The sequence below is a fragment of the Trifolium pratense genome, linkage group LG2 (assembly GCF_020283565.1).
Source record: "Trifolium pratense cultivar HEN17-A07 linkage group LG2, ARS_RC_1.1, whole genome shotgun sequence".
Lineage (NCBI taxonomy): Eukaryota > Viridiplantae > Streptophyta > Magnoliopsida > Fabales > Fabaceae > Trifolium > Trifolium pratense.
Window position 1 is genome coordinate 27,012,796 of NC_060060.1, and position 26,494 is coordinate 27,039,289.

Below are 26,494 nucleotides of genomic sequence, written 5' to 3' on the forward strand. Positions count from 1 at the left end.
TTGAAGAGTTTGAAAAATTCTCAAGGTTTTTGGGGAGATTGTTGAAAAAGTGAACAAAGAAAAGAAGAAAAAACCGGGTGCAGTGATGATGAACTGTGAAGAAGAAGAAGAAATTTGATACAGATGAGAGTAAAAAAGTCTTGGAGAGTTCAAAAAAGTTTCAAGGCTTTTGGTGAGATTGTTGAAAAATTCTGTCAAGTGTATTTTCAACTAAAAAGTCTCTCAAAATCCATTCCAAACAAGAATCCATCAAAATCGGTAAACTTTTGAATACCAATAGACATTTTAAAAGTAGGAACAAATCTCAATTGAATACCAACGGATTTTGTTGCCCTGAAAAAAAAAATCTTATTTGTCTTGATTGAATACCACAAGATTTATTTAACTTTTTTAAAAGTCTTGATTGAATACCTCAAGATTTTTTTATCATAAAAAAGTCTTTTAAAATCTCATGAAATCTCAATCCAATACACCCCCCTAAACCCAATTTTTATATTAGGTTTGATAGAGATCAAAATATTTCCTAAAATTAATGTAAGAAATGGCAATTTGATTCACGATTAAAATTCTTAACTCGGTCCTTATGTTTTATGGAGGGCTAAGATGATTATATTATTTTTTTATTTCGTGATTTTTTAGAGGACTAAGATGACTATATTATTTTTTAGGGTCTTGTTAACATGTGCCCTAAGGGCACATGTTAAGATATACCAAAATAGAAATTCATCATTTAATGATACAAGAAATTTAATGCTTTAAAAGTCAAAATGCACAAATTAGCATTTAATAATTTCTATTTTTGGTTCCTTAACATGTGCCTTGAGGGCACAAGTTAACATTCTCCTATTTTTTATTCCTTAACTAGTCTAGGCACCGGTTAGCATTTTTCTTACCGTTTTCATTTCAATCGGTTTCGGTTTAAACGTGAACACTATACTAATACCACAGAATTTGGCACAATTGAAGCTTGAATTTAATAACATTTATGCAGGCATTAGGAATTAGGAATAAAATTCAAACTTCAATAGAACATCGTAGCACACAAGAATAATATAGAAGACTTTCAAATAAATGGGCTGAGCTGGGAGACAAAACACAATCTTCCACTGATTTGAAGATTTTTCAATCCACCCATTATAGGAGTAATATACTTAATCCAATTCATCGGAGGTAATGTCATTTTAGTGGTAAACCATTGAAAACTCATAGCGTCCGACCTAATAATTTCGACATTTCTGCCGATTGAGCTAGAATTTATGGACATTCTAAACTGAAATTTAGGTGAGCAAATGAACTACTTAAAATACCATCTTTATAGTTCATCAATCAATTACCCTTTTCCACAAAGAGGAACAGAGTACAAATGAACCACTTGTTGACAAAAAAGGTTACACATGACACATACACTGAGTTGAAATTATTTTGTACTTTTAACTCTGTTCTTAAAACATTCCCATAAATGTATCATTCATAAAGACCTATAAAAGAGATCTAAAACCAATTTTTCCATACTAAAATTTTAACCATACACACAGTTTCTCATTGCATAAGATAAGCCAAACCAGTACAAATTAAAAGAAACAACAGTATTTAATAAGAGATTAAGGATTAAAAACTACACCAAAGTCAAATTTACACCAAACTTAATAATACTAAGTACTACTTAGCAAGGCACTTGACTACAAAATTTGAATTGCATTGCAATGCAACCATACCATCATCATCATCAACTAACTGAGATATCAAATTTCAAAATTATGACATTTGATTTGCATCATTGAAAAAAGACTAAGAACTTGATAAGCAGATTAAAAAATCAGCTAATTATGGCCTTCTATTCTATCACCACAAAAGAACTTCATATTCTTATAAACAAAAAGAATGAACTAAAACTATATTATATCTATCAAAAAACTAATATTAGCACCATCTCAAAAGCCACATAAGCAAAAAACCATACATCACTGTCAACAAAATAGTCTCAAAGAGACTCATCTTCTTCTTCTTCATCATCATCATCATCATCATCAAAGCACTTCCCTTTTCCTTTCTTCTTCAAAGTTTTCCCATTCTCATTTGCATCAAGAACCTTGTACATGTCAGCATTAACTTCTCTTAACCACAATCCAGGAAAAACACTCTGCAAAAAAGGGGGAAAAAACACAAATCAGAAATTTATAAAATTTACTGTCAAAAAAGGGAAAAAAATCAGAAATTTATAAAATTTATAATCAATCATAATCATGCAATTACAAATCAATGAAGAAAATTGTAAAATTGAAACAAAAGGGAAAAAATATTGAACTTACGTTTATCTGTTTCTGAACAAGTTTGGGCCTTTTAGTGGGCCTATGACGCGATTGTCGGCCCAAAATCGCCATGAAATCTTCATCGATTTCCTTCTTCGAAAGTTGAACAGAAAATTTGGGTCTTTCCGTTTTTTTATTACTATTAATATTTCTTCTCAACCTGGAAGCCACATTAACACGGTTGTCGGCGCCGCCGTCAATTTTCGCCGGAGAACAGAAATCACGTTTCACAATCGCGGCGGTGGTTACCGGAGCAGCTTTAATCTCTTTCTGTCTTAATCTCAAATTCCATGACTTAAGAGTCTCTGTTTCTTCACATTCTTCTCTCAAAATCGCATCTTTCATTCTATCAGTAGCGGTTTTTAGATCATGCATCAGTTTCTCTCTAACAACCGCGATCCCTTCTTCATCATCATGATCACGATCATGATGATCACGATGATGATGATCTCCGCCTCCGCCGCCGCCGCCATTAACAAAAACGAGTCGTTTTCGTTTTCGTGAAACAATCGGTTGATTAGGTATTTCCGTTGATTCGTTTGAGATAGACTTTGAAGAACGTTGATCGGCGCTTGTTGAAGATTTGAAGGTGTCTCTAATGGCGTCGTTGGAGCATCTAAGGTATTGTTGGTTACCCCACTTCAAGAACGGTAAGTTGAAATTGTGAAGGGGTTTGCGTCTCTTTGGACTCATCGTTTCCATAGGTTCGGTTACTTTGTGTTCTTCTTCTTCAAAACCATGAAACACCATAAGAGAGAATGTGAGAGAGAAGAGAGAGAGAAAACGGTGGTGGGAGTGAAATGTGTTGTTGGTGGAGATTTGCAAAGTGGCCGGGAAAAGAAAGTATATATATGTGTGTGTGTGGAGAGGAATCCGTTTTAACGTTCGGGTTAGTGGAAACGGGTGGGTGGGTTAAGGGTTTTTTTCTCCTTCTAATTTTCACATTATACACTTTTTGCCTCTTTGATTTATTGATTTTGAAATTCCACTTTAAAAAGTACAAAATTGGATTTCTATAATTTAATTATATTTTTTAACTTCCTCCTCAAGCAAAGGAATTGGAGTCCGTCTAACCTAATAATTTAGGTATTATTTGCGATATAATAATTTGTGGAGAATTTCTTCTCAATTTTAATACGGTTAATTCTTTTGGGTTACACATGTTTTTAGTCCTTGTATTTGCTCGCTTTTTAACAATAGTTCATATATTTCAAAAAATATGTTTTTAAAATACTATAGTTTGCTCGTTACAAAATTTAGTTTCCGGACTTGTTTTTTAAACAGAAAGTTGATGTGACACCTGGTGGACCTGGTTAAATATTTTTGGCTTAATTAGTAAAATGGTCCCTTAAAGACATTTTTGGTTTCAGATTGGTCCCTTAAAGAAAAAAAGGTCCAAATAGGTCCCTTAAAGAAAAAAAAAGTCCGAATAGGTCCCTTAAAGACATCTCCGTTAATCAATTTGGTCCCTAAAAAGAGGTCTAAATATGACCAAACTGATTAATGGAGATGTCTTTAAGGGACCTATTCAGACTTTTTTTTTCCTTTAAGGGACCTATTTGGACCTTTTTTTCTTTAAGGGACCAATATGAAACCAAAAATGTCTTTAAGGGACCATTTTACTAATTGAGTTAATATTTTTTTGATTTCTATATTGTGCTTGTTTTTTTAACAATAATCCTTACATTTCAAAAATATTTTTAAAAACACTATAGTTTATTCATGTTACTAAATTTAGTCACTTTGTTTGTTTTCTAAACGAAAAGTTGACGTGTCAAAAAAATGTCATTAAAATAATTAATCACCTAATTAATTCAAAATAGTATGGTTAGTAATTAAATCACTTAATTAAAAAATTGCATAATTGCATATTTGGTTTCGTACGTTTATTTTATGTTTTATGGTCCATATGTTTAAAAAAATTTAAGTTGGTCCATTTCGTCAAATTTTTATATAAATCGTCGACTTGTCTAATGAATTAGCGTACGTGGACCACTTAAGAGAGTACTATGTGAAAGTTTTAGAAGAAATTAACTCAAAATTTAACAAAAAGTTAGAAAAAGTCAACTCAAAATTTAACGAAAATGACAAACTTATGTTGAGATCAATAACATAAGGGACCAACTTTAAACTTTTTAAGCATAAGAGACCAAATTGAAACCTAAAATTAGGGTTGGGAACATGCCAGACTAGGCCAGACCTTGATAGGCCTGAGTCTGGCCTACAATTTTTCTTCAGGCCTGAGCCTGACCTACGACCTATCAAATGTTATTTATTTTGGCCTGGCCTGAGCCGTTTTAAAGCCTGGTCTGACATTGTAGCCTATTTAAAAGTCTGTGTTACATAAAGGTCTCTATATAGTCTTTTTAAATAGGCTAAACAGACCTTAAAAGCCTATTTCACATTTAAATTTTTTTAATTTCTTCAACATTAAGAAAAAACTAATAAAATGATTAGCACAATAATTAAAAGTTAATAAAATACCAAATATGATTAAATAATAATATATTTTTTCTTTGGCAAAAAAATATAAATAATAATAATAATAACTAAATATAAACAGGTCGGTCTATCAGGCTTTGTAGGTTTTTTTAGAAGCATAAGTCTGACCTATTTATGTAAACAGACTTTTTTCAAAACCTAAGCCTGACATTTTTAATAAACAGGCCAGGTCAGGCCAGACTTACACAGGTCAGGCCGAAGGCGCCTGTAGGTCGCCTGACCTATTCTCAACCCTACCTAAAATATACATAAGGGACTAAATATGCAATTAAGCCTTAAAAAATAATCAGATGCTAATTAAACTATCACTTACTTATCATCAAGTCACTAAGTTTGGTCTCGTGGTAAGAGATTTCGGCAGTATGCTAGAGATATTGGATTCGATTCTCGGCTCCATTGTAAAAAAAAAAAAAAACCTATCATTATTTAGTCATAAAAAAAGAAAGCAAACTATAATTATAAGCTTTAATAAAAAAAGGGTAAATGATCATTTACCCCCTTCAAAATAAGGAAATTTTCGTTTAGCCCCCCTGCACAGATTTTTTTTTCTGTTTAACCCCCTGCAAAACATAGATTCTCTCATTTCGCCCCCTGGGTGTACAAGAGGACAAGTGACTGTGCAAATTTGCTGACGTGGCTTGTACACATGGAAAAAAATCATTTATATTTATTTTTAAATTCCACGTCAGATAATATTTTTTTCCTACAAAATTAAAAAAATGAATTTTCTTTTTTTTTTCAAAATTTTTTTAAAAAAATCCTACAAATAACTTTTTTTTTGGTACAAAATTATTGAGTATTTTTTTCCTAAAATAAAAAAAAATGAATTTTCTTATTTTACTCCCAAAATAAAAATTTATTTTCAAATCTTTTTGAATTAAAAAAAAAAATAGAATCTTCACCGTAATCGTTTGCTTCCACCGTCGTGATCGTATTCGTCGTCGTCTTCTTCAATCGTCGAAATCGTCTTCTACTTCATTATTGTCTTTTGCTTCTTTCTATTTTTCTAGTTCTAGGGCAAATGGTTTTGATAAAATAGGAAAACACGAATAAAGCTTCTTTTTCTATTTTATATTTTTTTGAATTTTTTTTCTATTTTTCTTTAATTCAAAGAGAATAACAAAAAATAAAGTTTTGTTTTTAAAAAATAAAGATTATGTTTTTTTTAATTCAAAAAGATTTGAAAATAAATCTTTAAAATTTTTATTTCGGAGTAAATCTTTATTTTGGGAGCAAAATAAGAAAATTCATTTTTTTTATTTTGGGAGGAAAATTTTTTTTGTTGGAAATTTTTTTAAAATCATTTGTATGAAAAAAAAATTAATTGTTTTTTGTAGGAAATTTTTTTAAAAAAATTTGGGGAAAAAAAACAGAAAATTAAATTTTTTATTTTGTAGGAAAAAAATTATTTTTTATTTTTTTAAAAAAATATTATCTGACGTGGAATTTAATAAATATAAATGATTTTTTCCACATGTACAAGCCACGTCACTTGTCCTGTTGTACACTCAGGGGGCGAAATGAGGGAATCTATTTTTTGCAGGGGGTAAACAGAAAAAAAATCTGTACAGGAGGGTAAACGAAAATTTACTTATTTTGCAGGGGGTAAATGATCTTTTACCCATAAAAAAAAATAGGAAAAGTAAGCGTCCCGCCACCACCTCGATTCGAAATATCTTCTTGCTCCACCCCATGTACTATGAGACCCTCCTATGATGTCCAGTAAAGCGTCCACATTTTCTTTGTCGTGGAAGTTAGTAATCACAATTAACAAAGACATGATCAAAGAAGGGATACGAATCACATAACCTCCACCATGGAACTTCTTGCTACTCTATGGCAAAGTGGACTACTTACCCTTCGTCATGGTGAGCAAACACAAACATTAACTAATCTAAGATAAACTAAGAAAGGAGGAAAGTTTACAATACAATACTTGATGATTTTTACAAAGAAAGGAAGTCTTTAATGAGTTACAAAACCATAAGTGGCAATAAGGAGAGAAATAGAAGGTCAAAAGTTGAGGTTTGCTGACAGAAGCCAGCAGGGCCTGACACGATCGTGACAGGAAAGACACGATCATGATAGGTAGAGGTGGGAACAGGTCAGGCCAGCCTATCGGGCCCTAAGGCCTAACCTACATAGGGTCAGGTCAGACCAACCTATTTATTTAAATAGAACAGTCCAAAGTTTTTTTATAAGTCTATTTAGCTAAAAATATCAGGTCGTAGACCATTAAAAAAGCCTTTGAGGCCTATTAGGCCGGCCTATTTAACTTAATATGAATAATATTTTTACTATGATTTATAATTTATGGGAAGAGATCAAATTACACCGGTGTAATTTTAAAATAGTTACACTCATTAATATCCTTTGATTTTATTTTGATCTTATGGCTATTAATGATTCACATATACACTCATATGATTCCATTAATAAATTAAAAAATCTTTTTTTTTTTTTATTTTATTTTAATTTTTACAAATAAAGAATCTCTTTTTCTTTTTTCTTTTGTTACCTGCTTTTTTTATCCTTCCTATATCCGCAAAAAGACACTGTTAGAAACCATTGCAGATAAATAATAACAAGACATGAATCCACCACCTATAATTATATAAGCATTCTACATTCTACAATACAATGGACTCTATACATAGCCAATCTCTACAAGGCTAACACTATAAACAAATTTGACAGCACTCATGTTTTGTGAATCACCGGGAAAGATGCCGACATCGGATATGAAACGGACATTGTTATATCGACACTAATAATGATTTAAAAAAAGATGATAGAATTCAAGGTAATACTAATTATAAACATCGGTGTCAGACACCGATGCTTATTCGTCACCAAAACACGTCTAATCCGAGAAGCTTGATAGTTATGTTCAATTTGCTAACCAAACAATCCATGACAGCGTCTAGATACGACCTAAAAAAACAATGAGGCATAGAAATTGCAACGAATTGAGATAAAGATAAATTAGGGATTAGTATTGTTGGATTAGGTCTTAACGAAAAAAAATCTCTGGAATCAATATCTTTTCCACAATCAAGTATGCACTGCAGTGCTTGATTTGTTTCCATAATCAGTATCGAAAAAAAAAATCTCTGGTATGCAAACCAGAAAACAATGGAACAACAAGTTTGATTTGTCGAAGATAGTCAAAGGAATATTTTGTAAAAAAAAAAAAAAGGAAACAAGATATTCTTTAATTTAATAATGGTATGTATAAGTGGATCATTAATAGCCACAAGATCAAAATAAAATTAAAGGATATTGTTAAGAATAACAATCACTGCATTTCAACTGCAGCTTCATCTGTTCTTGGATCAGCTACGGTAGACGGAAATTTCAATATCACTTTTGGTAATTTTCATTCTGAAATTATTCCGATCAAACCTCTTAAATCAGTTAAACCAAGGATCGAATGATGCATAATCAAGATCGGGGAGATATCTTGTTTCTGGAACAAATTCACAATGGAAGAACATCATGATTACGCATCATCGTTTTCGTTTCCAACTTCAGAGCTCAAAGACGAATTAACGAATTTTCCAAATGTGAGTAACTCATCTGTAACTATTAATCTTGAATCTGAATTCGTAGCTTTTGAATCAGTCAATAAATCGAATGATTTCATCATAAATTTGGACTTTGTTTCGATACAAATGTGTTACTTCATTCACTGCATCAACAACGCTGTTCTCGCCGTCCAAACTGTTTTTGATCCCGACGGAAGAGGTAATTCGATTTCGCCGTTCGCTGCTTTCAAAATTTGTGGTGACGTTCGATTGTGGTGGATGCCTTGGGACAGAGGGAAGAAACCGTTCGATATCGGCAGAAATCTTCTGTCAATAATCACATAGAAACAGAATAAATAAAAAAAAAAAAAAATTGCTTAAAATCCAGCAATTTAAGCTTCACATTCAATGTGCACGCGTACGAAGACGGATTAAGCTCTACTTCTCTCATGGTGAGAATCAACCGTTTTCACGATGAATCAATTTCTGGAAGCTTATTTCAATTTCTGGAAGCTTTTTTTCATTGGATTTGGGATCTTACTTTTGGAAAAGCTGGTTTTGCAAAAGTGCGTTTTGAATAAGCTCTTTTGGTTCAGAAGCACGTTTGCATATTTTGAAGAAAAGAATCGCGTTTGAAGGAAGATCTTGAAACGATATCACAGAGTTGCGTTTTGTGGATGGGTGAAGAAGAAGCTCAGAATGTGAAAGAGCTTGAAACGACACAAGGAAGTTGCGTTGAAGTTCTGAATGTGAAGTGCATTGTTTTACCTCATTGGGCCTGGGCCTATCTCATCTTTCCTTATCTTTCCTTATCAGCTTTTATGTTTTTGGTTGCTACTTTACCCCATTTTCTCCATTAGTTACTATAGTATATAGTTAATCATTTGTATTTTCATTGTAATTCAAACTCAAATTGGAAAATTTTCCAATGTTGAGTTTGAGGGAGGATGTTAAGAATAATGGTGATTAGCTAGTATCTTCCATTAGTTAGTTAGAGTTTATATTGGTTTGTTAGAGTTTGTTATTAGGTGGTTAGTTAGTTAACACCTAAATTACTCTATATAAGAGCCACCATTGTACTATTTTCATCATCTTTTATCAAATATGAATCCTTATGATTTTTACTATCTTGAAGACTTTCTAAAGTTTTCTCCATTTTCTCCAAACCATGGAAATCTTAACAGATATTAATGAGTGTAACTATTTTAAAATTACACCGGTATAATTTGTACTTTGGTTTTAAGAGGCTTAATTAATAAAATGGTCCCTTAAAGATATTTTTGGTTTCATATTGGTCCCTTAAAGAAAAAAAGGTTTAAATAGGTCCCTTAAAGAAAAAAAGGTCTGAATAGGTCCCTTAAAGACATATCCGTTAATCAGTTTGGTCCTATTTAGACCTCTTTTTAGGGACCAAACTGATTAACGGAGATGTCTTTAAGGGACCTATTCGGACTTTTTTTTCTTTAAGGGACCTATTTGGACCTTTTTTTCTTTAAGGGACCAATCTGAAACCAAAAATGTCTTTAAGGGACCATTTTATTAATTAAGCCAATTATAAATCTATTAACCTTTTAAGTAGTTTAAATTTATTAATCTACATTCGTTTTTAACATATATAAATGTATTATTATACACTAGAATTGAAATATGATGACATATATAGTCAAATCATCTAAAATATCGTGTTATTCCCACATCTAGTGATAGGCTTCAGAGCGCATCTTCTTGACTTTTGCATGGCATGACACGTTCGTGACCAGAGGCGGAGGTACATGGGGGACAAGGGGTGGTTGTAGTCCCCCCTAGCCTTTTCATAATTTTTTTACTAGTACTAATAGTATTATACATATCTAGCTATTGGACCTTACTTCTTATGGTAAAAAAGTCTTTTATTAACATTGTAAAGTACACAAGAAATAATAATAGAATAAAATAAAATAAGTTGAGAAGTAAAACTTAATTGTTCTCCTCCCAATCTCCAAATTGCAAAACCCTAAAGAAGCTTTGGACCACTTATTTTGTCTTCTTCTCCAACTTCATTCATCTCCAATTTCTTTCCAAGTAGTAGATTTAAATTTAATATATATACTTTTTATTGTATTGTTTTCTTGGTAAGTTGTTACTTTATTTTTCTATCTCACTTTGAGCTACATCTTTAATTTATTTTAAGAATTAGCACCTGATTAACTTTATTTTTTCATAAATTATGTTAGTATTTGTTAATTGTTAGGTTGAGACTTGTTTCTTAAGTGCTTGCATTTGTCTTATCTAAATTTATTTGAAAAATTGTGTTTTTCGCTAGTAGTCTAGTGATTAGAAATTTCACTTTTAAGGTAAATAAATGGAGTGTTCGAGGTTTGAAACCTGACTCCTGCATAATATATACGATGTCCCTACCAACTGAGCTAAGCTCACGAAAAAAAAATTGTGTTTTTGTTAGGTTGAAAATTGGTTAGAGAAAAAATCATTCCCTCATATTTTAAGAGGAAAAGAGAGAGATAATGAAGAAGTAGTGCATTTAAAAATTTACTTTTTTTATATACTAAATTATACTTTTTAACTAACCAAAAAAAAAAATTCATCCTTTTAAACTCGGTCCCCCCTATGATTAAATCCTGGCTCCGCCCCTGTTCGTGACAGACACCCAGGATGCTGAAAACTTGACTTTTCACGTTTCCTTGTCGTTACTGACGGATTTATGGCCTTAAACCCACAAAAATAACCATTGTCTCTTGATTTTTCACTTGTTCATCATTAAGGAATGTCTATCAATTGCCTCATAAAAAATCCTTGGTAAATAAGTCATCAAAGTTTGCATTATTTGTGTATTTTTCCTCTTATCCATGCATGTGGACCTACAAAACATAAACCATAGAAAATGTAGTAAGAAATCTCAAGTAACTTGACTAATAAGCAAGTTTTATTTAGATGAACGGTTACTAAAAAATATGCATATTTTAGAGTTATCATCTACCATCTGCCACATCAGCTTTCTGTCTAGAAAACAAACAAAAGGACTAACTTTAATAGCAAGAATAAATTGTAGCATACTTAAAAAAAAAAAATTTGAAAGGTAGGGACTATTATTAAAATTGAATGTCATTTTATACTCTTTATGACTGTACTACTCCGTCCCAAAATATAAGCAAAAGGAGGTCAACAAAAGTGAATGTATTTGGACTAAATTTTAAACCAAATACATCAACTTTCATTGACCAATTTTTACTTATATTTTGGGACGGAGAAAGTACTAAATAAGTGTTGTTTAAACCTCCGTGCTTTAAATGTTTATCAATAAATTATAATGAGTAATTATATTGTTTCGCTTCATTAATGTAGTACAAGTGTTTAATTAAGTTTAAGGATTTAAAGGAGATGTATGGACAAGGTAAAGTGTGTTTACCCATCATCCTATAATATCTCACTATTTTACCATGTCATAATTTTGAATTAAAATATTAAAAAATTACTAACCAATCTCCATTTACCAACACCCATGTTTTGTTCCATATCACCTATGGAACTCTCTTTTTCTCTCTTCCAAACCCTTCAATTCTTTCTTTTTACAGAACAATCATTCACTTACCCCAACCTGCATTTTAGTTGTCTCTGTATCAATAAACTTTTTAAGAATTTCCAATCAATTGCTTATTAATTTAGACTTCAATTTCAATTCACACAATGAATTTTCAAATGGTTACAACTATGAGTGAATCAATGTTCTGTTATTTCTAAAAAATTATAGTTTCATCGATTTAATTATTGTCATTGAACTATTGAAGTTATGCTTTAACTTAATACCTTTATAAATATCCATTTAAAAAATTTGTTGATCAAAGTAATTAAGGTTTATTAAATAAATATTCTTAACATCAAGACATTCTAAATATTCACCGTCAATAATTTTTGCAAAACAATTCAATATTCACGACTAACTAAAATATAATGAACATTTTCTATCCGATATCGACGATCGTAGATTGGACCATCAACCAACAACCTACTAAAATTAGTATTTGCAAATTCACACACAAACATCGATGGGCAAGTAGTCGAAAATAATGAAAGGTAAATTATAAGGAAGAATAACATCACAAGTACACACATAGTTTCTATGATGATATATGTGTACATTTATTATGATACTTTCTCTGGCCCTAATTATAAAAACTTTTTTTTGTTAAAAAAAATTTTATAAAAACTCTTTGAAATTTTTGTTTTCCCCTAAATATAAGACTATTTTTGCAAATTATAAAACACATTTAATACTCTTTTCCAAACATATATCTTTTATTTGTTATACAAATTCTTCTTGAAAGATGAAAAGATAAATTGAATATTTGAGTAATTAGTTACACACAAAACATACAAATTGAAACCCTAATTCTTTATCTATAAAAGTCTAATTCATGCTCTAGGCCAAGTATGCAATATCTAAACCCTAATATCTTTCACATTCAAGGATTATTGACTTGATCATCAAAGTGTGTGCAGATGCTACCCCCTCTTCAACGGGGTTCTCTGATCAACGATTCGATATAAACAACACGATGCAGTCTCACTCATCTAGATCTCAAGTCTTAAACTATCATTTACTTATCATTAAGTTATTAGGTTTGGTCTAGTGGTAGGAATTTCGGTAGTATGCTAGAGGTCTTGGATTTGATCCTGAACTCCATTGTAAACCCAAAAAAAAAAATCATTATTTAGTCATAAAAAAGTAAACTATCATTATAAAATTTAATAAAAAAGGGAAAAGTAAGCGTCCCGTCCACCTCTTGACCCACCACCACTTGGATTCAAAACATATTCTTGCTCCTCTCTTGTACTTCGAGTTCCTCCTCCGATGTCCAGTAAAGCGTCCCCGTCCGCTTTGTGGTGAAAGTTACAGTGACAGTTACAAACGGCGTAATTTAACGATTCAAAACTTCGTTCGTTTTTCGTATAAACTCGCCACAGCTATTAAGACCATGGCCACCGACACATTTTATCCTTTCTTTTAATCTTAGAAAATACTAAAATTATTTATTTATCACACTTAATTAATTTTTTTGCCTTTTATAATAAAAAATGCCACCTATATTGATATGTGTCATCACATTATTTGTCAACTCAATTAAAAATTGGGTCCACCTGCCACATCAATTTTCTATCTTGGAAATGACCAGAAGGACAAAATTTGATAACAAAGGTAAACTATATGATTTTTAAAAACATTTTTTGAAATGTAGGGACTATCGTTAGAATTGAATGTCATATTATACTATTCACTATTGTACTAACTTACTACGTGTTGCTTAAACCTCTATGCTACCATAGAAGCATATTTTTTTTTGAAAGCATCTTGGTTCCCAAAGTTAGCATAAAAATCACAAAATACTAATAAAATCATTGTTTTTCTTTGATACCATATGTTAACACATGCATGATACATAAAAAAGAAGACTACAAGAGAAGGGAAGGGAAAACAAAGAGAAGAGGAAGACCATTCTTAGGATTTCAAATTTTTAATAGAATAACAAAGTCTTACGAATCCATTGAAAATGAAAGATATAAAAACGAACAATAAAAAAAGAGTTAAATACTCTTAATATAACATTCTTAGGAATCCATTGTCAAAAAAAAAACAAATTCTTATCTAACATTATCATAATTAGTTCACTAAATTATATATATGGAAAAGAGAGTGTTAATAATAACATTCATGTTACATTGAAACAAGAAGCTGCGTGTCAAATACACGATTCAAAGTTGCGGCCAAACGAACTCCTCCTTGAGCTAATCGCAAGTTGACGATAGGAAAACGTGACAGGAAATAATCATCTACAAAACACATTTTTAAGATATTATAAAAAAAAAAGAGTGAATAAAAATAGTATAGAGTATCATTATTGTAAACTTCAAATAACTTACCACCAAGTACTGAACCTTCGGATGCATCTTCATATGCCCATTTACAAGCATCTTCACTACTTTCAGTAGCGTATCTGAAACAGATAGACCCAATTTAAGCATGTGTATTCCAAATGAGTAATAACATAGATAAACTCATGCTAATATAACGAATTAAAATTTTTGTCCAAAAAATAAAAAGAAGATTTTTCTTCCTTCTAAAATTTTCCTTTTCACTTTTGGTTTATAATGACCAATTTATGTTCATGTTAATTTTAAGGTTATGAACCTTATATTATTCAATATGTGTCCATGTTATCCATCTAGGGGTGGACAACGGATCGGGTTGGGTCGGTGCGGACCCAAACTGCCGATCCGGCTCAAACCACGGGTGGTATATACTGGCCCACTTTGACTCATGTCCTCATGCGGGTTTTGCGGGTTTCGGGTCACTCGGTTTTCGGGTTACACGGATGGTTTCATGCGGTTAACAACAACTCAAGCAACCAACATCTTTTTTTAACAAAATAAAAATAAAAATAAAAACCAGACCGAAACATAATGAAAAGCTTAGAAAAATGAGTGGCATCAACCTCAAGCATCAGATATGTATCATAAACAAGTAGGGTTGGGAATAGGCCAGGCGGCCTACAGGGGCCTTCGGCCTGGCTTGTATAAGCCTGGCCTGACCTGGTCTGGTTATTAAAAATGTCAGGCTTAGGCTTTGAAAACGGCCTGTTTACATAAATAGGTCAGGCCTAGGCTTCTAAAAAGGCCTACGAAGCCTGATAGGCCGGCCTGTTTATAATAATTATTATTTATATAATATTATTATTTATATCTTATAAAAAAAATATTATTTATAATAATTATTATTTTTCGTAATCGTATTTGTTATTTTATTAGTGTTTAATTATTGTGTTAATCATATTATTAGCTTTTTCTTAATGTTGTAGAAATTATAAAAATTTAAATGTGAACTTTTTAAGGTCTGTTTAGCCTATTTAAAAAAACTATATAGAGAAGCTTTAATGTAACACATGCTTTTAAACAGGCTACAAGATCAGGCCAGACTTTTAAAAGGCTCAGGCCAGACCAAAAAAATTAACATTTGATAGGCCGTAGGCCAAGCTCAGGCCTGAAAAAAAATTGTAGGCCAGACTTAGGCCTGTCATGGCCTGGCCTGTTCCCAACCCTATAAACAAGCAAAGAACTAAATTTTGAAGAAAAAAAAACAAATGACTAAAACATGAAAAAGTTGAGATTTGAGAGAGAAAGAAAAAGAAAAGGAGGATGAGAAAGTGTATGGGACGGTTATGCCTCTGTTAGTTTCCATGGGTGGTGATGAGAGTCAAGCCAACAACATTTTTATTGAAGAAGCAAACAGAGAGAACCCACACATGATTTTACAGGAGATAAGTAAATCTATTAAAGGAAGTAAAATATTTGTTTCTTATTACGTATTAATATAATAATATATAATAATAAAGTACTAAAGATAAACTTCATCTATCATGTGGGGGTTAACTTTTTTATTGACCTGTCATATTCAGTCTGGCATAAAAGATTATCACTAGCATCAATACATAATTGCCTACCAATGGATCTGGACGGACACCGCTGGGTTTTGGATTTTGATCCGCACCCGACCGTAATAACCTGTTTGTACCCGATTTTTATCACATGTTAACCCGCATACCGACCCAGCCCACCCGTTTGTTGTTCGGTTTTGCCGGGTTTCTCGGTTTTCGGTCGGGTCGGTCAAACCTGTCCACCCCTATATCCATCTATTATATCCGGTGGCGGAATCAAGGGGTGGCTGAGGTGGGCCACGACCACCCCCAAAACAATGAGAAATTACTATAATAATCTTGATGCTTTTGTAAAAATAAAACTTTGTATTATATATATATATATGTTTGCACACAAGAATTGGCATAGAGCGCGCGCAGCCTAGTGGTTATTATGAGAAGATAACGCGTCTTTGTATCCTAAGGTCGCGAGATCTACTCTTCTCAAAGCAACTAAACCAATAATATTTTTATATAGTTATATATATATCAATACAAATAATGGACAATTTCAACATAACTTTCTTGACATGACATGGCAAAATAATGGTTATTTATTGGACGATCGTGTAAAACTATTTTACACCGTCGGTGCATATCAATTAAACTCTTAAGTATAAGTGTAATATGATAAAATATACAATTTTGATGATCAACTTTGTACAAATATTAGTTTAAAGTAAATGATTGATAATATCAACTCACTTGACACAGTTACTTGACACACAATATTATTCATGGTATACAATTTAATTTTTCTACGATCAAATTTGTGTTTTTTATTACTTAAATTTTTACATTATAATTTTTTTAGCGGCCCCCCTAAATTTTTTTCCTGATTCCACCACTGATAGTATATCATAGCAATCATATCATATTTCGTATGTCCATACCGTGTTCAAAAAATGTCGATTAATATATATATATATATATATATATATATATATATATATATATATATAAAAAAAAGAAATGTTGATAACATGTCAAAATTATGTCCATTAGTGACTAAAAAATAAACAATTTTTTTAAAGCAAAATAGAGAGTATTTTAACTGCAACAAAAAAAAAATCCACTAGAAATATTCAGTGAACTAAGAGGTTTTTTTTTTTTTTGGAACTAAGAGGTATTAATATGACATACGTAATTGGGCACGGGGCATCCTTAGAACCGCAATTCTCCCAATCTTCTACTTGATCAGCCCATTCTCTCTGTTTATTGAGAAAACAAGAAAAAAAATATGTAAATAACATAAAACTTGTAAACAGGATTTTGCGTTGGATTCTTGTAAAATAAAATAAAATAAAAATAAAAAATATATTTTTTTTGAAAACAAAATAAAATATATTTTTGGTTCTTATAAAAATATCAAATTTTTTTACTTAGCATTTTGATTCTTCGAGAATTTTCTTCTAAATTTCTGTCCTTCAAAATTGTTTTTTTTTTTATTTTAATCCCCACTTTCCTACTTTCTTACAAAAAAAAAATCACCTAACAACATGTTTTAAATGAATTTATTTATGATAGCATTGTTAAGCGATTAAAATATCATCATTTTAATAAATTAACTATTTAATCTTTATCAATTTATCTATAATTTTAAATTAAAGATTAAATTATTAAACTAAAAATTAAATAGTTAAATTTTGAAACTAATGAAATTTTAAAGTCTTAATAACGATGTCATAAAAAAAAATCATTTGTAACATGTCACATGAACTTTTGTAAAATATTAGAGATTAAAATTTAAAACAAAAAATATAGAGGAACAAAAGTTTTAAAGAAATTTTTGATAGAATTAAAAATGAAAGTTGCTACATTTAAAAGGACTAAAAATATATTTTTTTGTTGACTAAACAAACACAAATTTCTCAATAATAACAAAAAATAATGCATTAGTCAAAAAAAATAAACAAAAAATAATGCATAGTCATTGAGTACCGTAATGTTCTGTTGAATTGCATCAATGAACTCGCCTAATTCTGAGTCATAGAACCTTTCAAGTTGTGTCTCAATTATGCTAACATCCCAAACCTTGATATGGAATCCAATTAGATATTGAATATACTACTAAAATATATCATATGAATTAGCAATGAATTTGACATACATGGTGAAGATTTTGTTTTCTTTTGTACCAATGAACATCAATTGTATTGCCTCCTTTGTCTGAGACAAAGCCACAGTGTAGAGGCTGTGTATATATTAAACAAGTTGTGAATTTAATTAGTTGGAAGCATGTTATTATGTTTAATGGGTTATAATCAAAATTGATTGTGCTTGTGTAAATGCAAACCTGATGAATGTCTCCCATAAAATGTGAAAGGAATAGAAGAGCTTGAGTGAGGTTAACTGATATAGTGATGTTACAATTCAAAATGAGACTTTGTTAGTTACAAAATAAGACATATAGTTGGGCTTAAACTCTCTTTGTAATAAAGACAAAATAAGAGAGTACAAAATTGAGAAAAGGGAGAGTTTTACATTGAGATTCAGTGTCAGTGCCAAAGTCCAGAAGCTGGTTAGTGTAATTGGAAATCGCCGCCACGACGCATCGCCCCTTGGTTCCAGTTTTGTGATCTATACAATCCCCTGATTCAATCAATGTTCCAACAACAACAGGTCAATACTATATCAAAATTTCAAGGTCCAATTTTTTGCAGCAGTAGTAATAATATAGATCAGATACATCAATTATTCAATAAAATTAAGAAGTGATTTTCACTTATAATATGTTTGTTACTTACTGTTGTTCTTGTAGCTGCAAATATTGTCAGGAGTATCTGCAAAGTGCAATGGAGACGACCACTGATAGATAAACCTCACATGATCTGCCCATGAACATTGACTTGCCAAATCATTGTTTGCTGATTTTGGCAAAAGTTTTTTCACAGCCTTAGCAGCTGTATTGCTGAGTCGACTCTATTTAATTAAAAGGGAAAACAAGACACAGAACTCAGAACACAATAAAATAGATGGAAAAAAAAATTGATATGGAGGGAAAAATGTCACGCCTAGCTCAACCGACAAATGTTGATCTAGGCCTAATAAATGTTGATCTTGTTAAGCTGAATACTTTCATCTGGATTCAAAAATCAAAATTCGAACCTAGAATCTCACAATTGTGTGTGAGTTTTAGATGGTGATCATTGTTATTTCATCTACGGACAACCAAAAAAGCGGAGAGAAATATTGAAAGATGAAAAGCTAGGCTAACCTGAGCAATCTTACAAACAATGGCATGTCCATCTTCTCCCCACCCTTGTGTATTTGGAAGCAAAAGAATGAATGAGACTATGGTCACAAGCAAAATTCTATAGCAACCCATTGTAGCACTCTATAATAAGTCACACAAGTAATGATTGTACTGATCTTTTTTCAATAAAACTTAACTAACTATAACTTGTTTATGAAATGGTTGTGTTATTTATTTGTTTTCCGGGAAGTGCAAGAGAGATATGAAGTATGTTAAGTGCATTTTAAGTCAACATTGACAGGTAAGATTAGATGATTCATAATTAAAGCGTGGTTGATATTTTATACTTGCTAAGTTTTATCTTCACAAGTAAGTACAAATAATATTCGAGATGAAGGAAGTATATTCCCAAAATGAGTTGACAATTGACATATCATTAGGATTTAGATCATAAGTTCATAATAACAATCTGAAACATATAAATAAATAAAAATTAATTTGATATAATGTTCTTCCGTGGGTTATGGGAGGAAAGTTCCCTACAACCACATTTCTATTTTTTTTAAGTATATATCCGCTTGATGACTAGAATTTTATTTTTAAGATGAATAAGTGAGAGTATCAATATTCAAATTCCGATTTTGCATATTACATGCAATGTCCCTATCAATTAAACTATACTTACGGGATAACTACATTTCTAAATTCTAATTAGACCAACATATTTTGTGAAAGTGTATATTTTAGATGACATCTTTTTTTCTTTTTCGAAAATCTATATTTTAGATGAATTTTTTTTCTATAAGTGGAGTGACAAATACCACCGAAACTAACACACTGCAATATTTTGAATTCCAATCTGGATGAAAAAATCTAACTTGAACCACTAGTTGTCTAGATCTACCTTTTCCCTTATGGGCAAATGTTCTTCTTCCCCTATAAGCTTATCTTGTAACGAAACCTTTTAATGTTCATGTCCCCTTCTCGATCAAGAGATTTGGAGGGGAGTCATATCTTGCTTGATTACACATGTCTACCATAATTCTTTGAAAAATATGTATATTTAAATTGAAAAATAGAGTATTGCAGCATTAGTTTTTTTTTTTTTTTTTTTTTTCAGAAATGGAAATTATTAGGTAAAATTACATCTTTATTGCAAGTAACAATTTAATTTTTCATATTTGTTTTACCTCATTTTTATCTTTTTGTCTTTTATTCATGTATATGATTTTTTCATGCTTTAAATATAGGCTTAAATATGCAAAAGGTCCCTGCACTTATGGGCCATTTGAGTTTTAGTCTCTGCATTTTAAAATCCTTTCATTTTGCCACTGCACTTTCATTTTACTTTAAAAATGGTCCCTGAACCCATTTTTTGTTGAAGTGGCAGTTTTTTTTATGATGTGTCAATTTTATTTTACTTTTAAAAAGTTACTTATTTAAGGGTATTTTGATCGATTCACTGCAAAATTAAATGAGTCATCAACTCTAAAGTCCAGTCAGCAGTGACAGATTAGCAAAAATGTGTCATTTCAACAAAAAAAAAGCTATGGTGACCATTTTTAAAGTAAAATGAAAATGCAGTGGCAAAATGAAATGTTTTTAAAATGCAGGGACTAAAACTAAAATGACTCGTAAGTGCAGGGACCTTTTGCATATTTAACCCTTAAATATATGACATTTTTTTACGGCATAAGATATATTTATGATTGAAAGAAAAAAAAATTGAAGTTGCAATTCATATTCAAACATAAAAAATGATTAAAATGCTATAAAAAAAAAAACTAAATCGTTATCTGAAATAAAGTTAAAGTAATTTTGCAAAATTACTATTATTATTATTATTAAATTAAATGATCTAATCACCATTTTAGACTTTCCTAGACGAGATTTGAATCAATCCCTCAAAATTATTAGATTAAACTAGTACCACACATCTAATTAATTATTGCAACATAAATTTTTTAATAAAGAGGAGAAGATAAATAATACAAATGTTTTTTCTTTTGTCTTACAATCAACCTCCCGTTTCCCTCTCCTTTATTATTTATTTATTATTATTATTTCATTTTTTTTACTCAAATTGTTCATAATATAATCACGGGTACATGAAAATTATTATTTCATTAAATTACATCGACATTGACAATTGTGTCGTTGTCAAAAATACGATTTAGAATTGCAGCCAGCCGAACTCCTCCTTGAGCTAATCGCAAATTGACTATAGGAAAACGTGACAGAAAGTAATCATCTGCAAAACAAATTTTCATGAAATTTTAGGAATAAAAGAAGAAGGAATAGTCTCAACTATAAAATTCTTATAGCTTACCTTTGAGTGTGGAGCCTTCGGGTGCATCTTTATATGCCCATTTACATGCATCTTCGATGCTTTCAGAAGCATATCTAAAAAATAGACCAAAGTCAATCTTGTGTATTCCAAATATCATAGACAAATAAACTCTATCTATGGTAATGAGATACTCCATCCGTTCCAAATTATAAGAGAATAAATAAAAATCACACTTATTAAAAAAAAAAAAAAACATGACAATTTGAAATATGTTTTTGTGAGTTTTTCTTAAAATAAGTTGCATGGGAAGATGTAAACAATGCTTATAATTTTTTGTGTCCAAATTACCAAATGAGTGGAGGGGGGCTAAACCTGAATGAAAAAATTGTAAGGACTAAATTGAAATTAAATTGATAGAAAGTACATTCTATGGTTATTATTATAGACAAAAAAAAAAACTTTTTAGGTTCATTAAAAAACTAATACAATATATCAGTGTATTTTATAAAAACTCAACGATAAACTTGTGTAAAATGAAAGCTGGTTTTATCTAAAACAAAGGATTTTACTAATTTTTTTTAAGGGAAACGGAGTATTTTACTTAAGAATAATGCATAATAAATGTTATGAAAAGATTTCAAAAATTATAAGCATTGTTAATATTGGAACACAAAAAATTATAATAAATTTGGAACAAATCAATAATAAATTATTCACAGCTATTGGAACAAATCAATAATAAATTATCCTACTAATAATGGAACATACATGGATGGACATGCGATGTCATTAGAAATGCAGCTCTCCCATTCTTCTACTTCTTTAGACCATACTTTCTGGTTACACGAGGAAAAAAAAGGAAGAAAAATATGATTTTTTTTTTTAGATAGTAGAAAAATATGAAACATTCAATGTACAATTTCTTGTAATGATGATAAGAGAAATTAATAGTCACCGTCCTAAAATGAGTGATCCAGTTTTACGATTTACACTATTCACATATTTTATTTTGACCATATTTTTCTACTAATAAATAAAAATAAATATTAGTATATAAAATATTATTAGATTTGTTTCGATAAATAAAAATAAACTTTTTATAATTTTAATTATTATATAATTAAAAATATTAATGATTAAAATTATGTATTAACATACGTGAAATAGTCGACTAAATCACTCATCATAAGACTACGATGCATTGTAATGAATTACCGTAATATTCTGTTGAAGTGCATCAATAAACTCGTCCATGTCTGAGTCATGGAATCTTTGAACTTCTGTGTCAAGTATGCTAGCATCCCAAATCTTCATATGGGTATACAATTAGATAATGATTAGTATAAGAGATATATAATAGAGAATTTTAATTAATGATATAACAATTACGATATAATTATTTTTATGATTATCGTGTATCTATGTTTTATTTACTTGATGTAGCAAAGAAATGAATTTGACATACATGGTGAAGATTTTGCTTTCTTGTGAACCAATGAACTGTAATTGAATTGCCTCCTTTGTCTGCGAGAAAGCCACAATGTAGAGGCTGCATATATATCATGATGATTAGCCACTTAATTTCAAAAGTTCGATGAAAATATGTTACATTTAGTGCTTGTATAGATGCAAACCTGATGAATGTCTCCCAGAAAATGTGAAAGGAAATAAAGGGCTTGTGTAAGGTTATCTGATAAAGTGATGTTACAAGCAAAAGTTTGTTAATCATAACTCAATACAGGAAAGACATTTCACATCGAGTGCTTAACGGACCTGAATCCCATGCAGTCAAAACATATTGCAGTCACTGCATGTAAACCCTTAGATTGAATCTTGATCAAATAAATAATATGCTTTAATAAATTTGGAAGACTGAAATTAACCTACAGTCAAATAGCGACTGCAAGGAATCCATTTCCGTGCTTAACTGATATATAATGGTGGTACAACTTAAGTTATTTATTTGAAAAGCAGCATTTACATTTAGATTTTGTGTTACTGCCAAAATGGAGTAGCTGGTTGGTGTAATTTGTAATTGCCGCCACAATACATCGCTCCTTAATTCCTGTTTTCTGATCTTTACAGTCCCCTGAATGTTTAAACAACAGCAGGCCCATCACAAAAATAATCATTAATTTAGAAGTTAATTTACAAAATACATATTGAAAATTGTTTAATTGATCAATGTACTTCTATTATAGAAGTTGCCAAAAGATTTATTTTTTCCAGTCTTAAATATAAATAAAAAAGATTTTGATCATTTGTGGAAAAATTAAGCAATATAATTTTAACAAACTCATTTAATCAATGACTAAGATTAATCAATTTATACTCTAAACTTTATAACACATTTAATGTCATATCATATTTTTATATTAATTTATATCTAAATTATTTTTACCAGTACTCAATAATATAAATTGGATTTTGTAAAAACATAAAATATAAATTGGATATGTATTTCGTCAATGCGGAAAATATTTAACGGTAGATAAACCTGGTCCCATTTGATATTTCGAAAGGAGAGTGAGCTAATTGGCGACCCTACCCAAATTTCAATGATAGAAGAGTTAGAAAGAATTGTTACTTAAGCCACTGTGCATACCGCCGCAGTGAGTCAACTTGACTGAGCTTTAGGTTTGGTATAGTGGTGAGAGGTTTAGGTAATATGTAATAGGTCTTGTATTCGATTTCCAGCTCATTGTAAACAAAAAAAAATAAAAAGAATTGTTACTTACTAGTGGTCTTGTAACTGCAAACGTCGGGTGTATTAGCAAAGTGCAAAGCAGACGACCATGGATATATAAACCTCACAGAGTAATCAGTCAATTTAGTCCCTAAACTATCACTCTTTCACCAATTCAGTCCCTAAACTATTAAAACCAACTAAAAGGTCCCTAAACTATTTTTCATCCATCAATTAGGTCCCTAAACTATTTTCCATCCATCAATTTAGTCCTCCGTTATCTTTTCCGTTAACTGTTCTTTAAAACCCTAAAATCCAAAAGCTACTTTTACGCTTATATCTCTCTTCTCGATCAACTCTCTCAACTCCATTAATTTAGTCCTCCATCACCAACTCTTTTTTCTTCAACCCCCTTCAATTGCATCTTCTTATCTCTCTCTTCTCGATCAACTCTCTCAAATCATCTCAATCTAAAAACCCTAGCGCCACCTATACGCTTCAATTCCGGTTGTCGTCGTTGTTTTAAGGTACGTTTTTCACTGTTTATGGTTTATGGTTTATGGTTTATGTAATGAAGATTATGGTTTATGGTTTAAATTATGGTTAAGTTTGTTTTTGGGTTTTTGTTGATTTAGCAGTAATGTTTCATTTGGTTTAGCAGTAATGAATTTGTGTTGTTACTAGGTAGTGAACGAATTTGTGTTGTTACTAGGTAGTGAACGAGAGAAAGGATGATTTAGCAATAATGAATTATGTTAAAAATGAATTTGATTTAAATGGTTTAGAGACTATTTGTTTTAGCAGTAATTTGATTTAGCAGTATGATTTAGCAGTAATGATTTAGCAGTGTTGTTACTATTTTGTTGTTTTTTAAGATAGTTTAGGGACTAAATTGAAGTATTTTTTATAGTTTAGGGACTACTAACAGTCACTTAACGGAAAAGTTAACCGAGGGACTAAATTGAAGGATGTGAATATAGTTTAGGGACCTTTTAGTTGATTTTAATAGTTTAGGGACTAAAATGAAGGATGTGAATATAATTTAGGGACCTTTTAGTTGGTTTTAATAGTTTAGGGACTAAATTGAAGGATGTGAATATAGTTTAGGGACCTTTTAGTTGGTTTTAATAGTTTAGGGACTAAGTTGGTGAGAGAGTGATAGTTTAGGGACTAAATTGACTGATTACTCAAACCTCACATGATCTGCCCATGAACACTTGCTCGATAAATCATTGTTTGCAGATTCTGGCAACAATTTTTTTACAGCCTTAGCAGCTGCATCACTTAGCCGAGCCTATAAAAAAGCGAAAGCAAAATTAGTACATAGATCAGGTGGTCATTCAATCAAGATCAGACAGTCTAAATTTTAAATTTAAATTTGGTATTTGGAATTATACAATTAGAACTAAAATCTTCATTTTTTAGACTTCTAATTAAGATCAGATGACCGCTGATGCTGAATGCATGAACGCGAGAGCCCTGAATTAATGAATTGAAATTCAAATTTTTGAAAGACAACAAGCTAAAGGCAGGTTACTGACCTGAGCAATCTTACAAACAATGACATGTCCATCATCTCCCCACCCTTTGGTATTTTGAACCAAAAAAAGGAATGAAACTATGGTCACTAGCAAAATTTTGTAGCAACCCATTGTACTTTATTATAGTGCACACAAAGTACTTGTTACATTATTATGCTTTCAATAAAACATATATATAACCAAAAACTTCTCGTTCAATTGAGATATGAAGTAGATACGTAGATGCGAGGATAATGTTTTTGTGATTTTAAGTCAACTTGGACAAGTTATTGACGATAATGTAATAAACTATTACTCATTAGAAAAACGTGGTGGATATTTTATTCTCTCTGGGTATATCTTCACACACAAGAACCAATAATTTATTCCATGATGAAGGAAAGCATATTGTGATATGAAAATGACATGTGAAATGGTTAATTTAAATGTCATTTTAAATACATGATTATATTAGTTTCATATATTATATATGAATTTTAAGATGGTATATCGAGAATTGAGTTTTCAACACAGCCGGCTCTAATTTTTTTAAGAGAGTTTTCTTCTTCTTGTTTCAAAAAGGGGTGGTTTTGGGTCGTTTTTTGACCCGGAATCACCCCCGTGCATATGTTTTTCTCTACTTTAATCTAAATAAGTGGTTTTCACACGGATTAGAGTTTTCTTATTTTATTTTGTGATTTTTTTGTCTCAGTGCGTCCCGTCTTCATGTGGTGTTTGTTTGATCCCGTCTTTGTGCGGTGTTTGTTTGCTTTCTTATTTTTTACGATGTTCGTTTGGTTTAGATTGACAGATCTACTTTGATCAACTACATATTCAATCAATGACAAGGTCACTAGTAGAAAAAAGCTTTTTTACATCTGGCGAAAAACACTTTTTACATCTGAAAAATGTCAGATGTAGGCATGAATATTTCGGTAACTTTTATTTTGTCACATTATTTGTAGGCGTGCGTATGCCGTTTTATGCTATTAACTTGGATG

The 26,494-nt window shown here is 30.8% G+C and overlaps 3 protein-coding genes across 4 annotated transcripts; all 3 read right to left on the bottom strand.

Moving 5' to 3' along the window:
• Positions 1-1,591: 1,591 nt before the first annotated feature.
• On the bottom strand, positions 1,592-3,486 carry LOC123911687. The gene is made up of 2 exons (XM_045963158.1): positions 2,310-3,486; positions 1,592-2,140 (listed from the first exon to the last, which is right to left on the bottom strand). The coding sequence occupies exons 1-2, from the start codon at positions 3,057-3,059 to the stop codon at positions 1,982-1,984; spliced, it is 909 nt and encodes a 302-aa protein (XP_045819114.1). The 5' UTR covers positions 3,060-3,486; the 3' UTR covers positions 1,592-1,981.
• A 10,418-nt stretch (positions 3,487-13,904) lies between these two features.
• On the bottom strand, positions 13,905-19,540 carry LOC123911689 (endonuclease 2-like). The gene is made up of 9 exons (XM_045963159.1): positions 19,019-19,540; positions 18,549-18,723; positions 18,286-18,393; positions 18,098-18,153; positions 17,912-17,995; positions 17,743-17,835; positions 16,945-17,012; positions 14,252-14,325; positions 13,905-14,161 (listed from the first exon to the last, which is right to left on the bottom strand). Exons 1-9 carry the CDS (start codon positions 19,127-19,129, stop codon positions 14,046-14,048), a joined length of 885 nt encoding a protein of 294 aa, XP_045819115.1. The 5' UTR covers positions 19,130-19,540; the 3' UTR covers positions 13,905-14,045.
• Positions 19,541-20,942: 1,402 nt separating this feature from the next.
• LOC123911690 (endonuclease 2-like) lies at positions 20,943-25,748 on the bottom strand. Of its 2 annotated transcripts, XM_045963160.1 has the most exons (10): positions 25,515-25,747; positions 25,167-25,267; positions 24,026-24,096; positions 23,269-23,376; positions 22,922-22,977; positions 22,753-22,836; positions 22,503-22,595; positions 22,056-22,123; positions 21,327-21,400; positions 20,943-21,248 (listed from the first exon to the last, which is right to left on the bottom strand). In XM_045963160.1, exons 1-10 carry the CDS (start codon positions 25,623-25,625, stop codon positions 21,124-21,126), a joined length of 891 nt encoding a protein of 296 aa, XP_045819116.1. In that variant the 5' UTR covers positions 25,626-25,747; the 3' UTR covers positions 20,943-21,123. The 2 variants fall into 2 exon arrangements, with proteins under 2 accessions (XP_045819116.1, XP_045819117.1); XM_045963161.1 differs by lacking the exon at positions 21,327-21,400 and having other exon boundaries at positions 21,160-21,248; positions 25,515-25,748.
• Between the last annotated feature and the right edge of the window lie 746 nt (positions 25,749-26,494).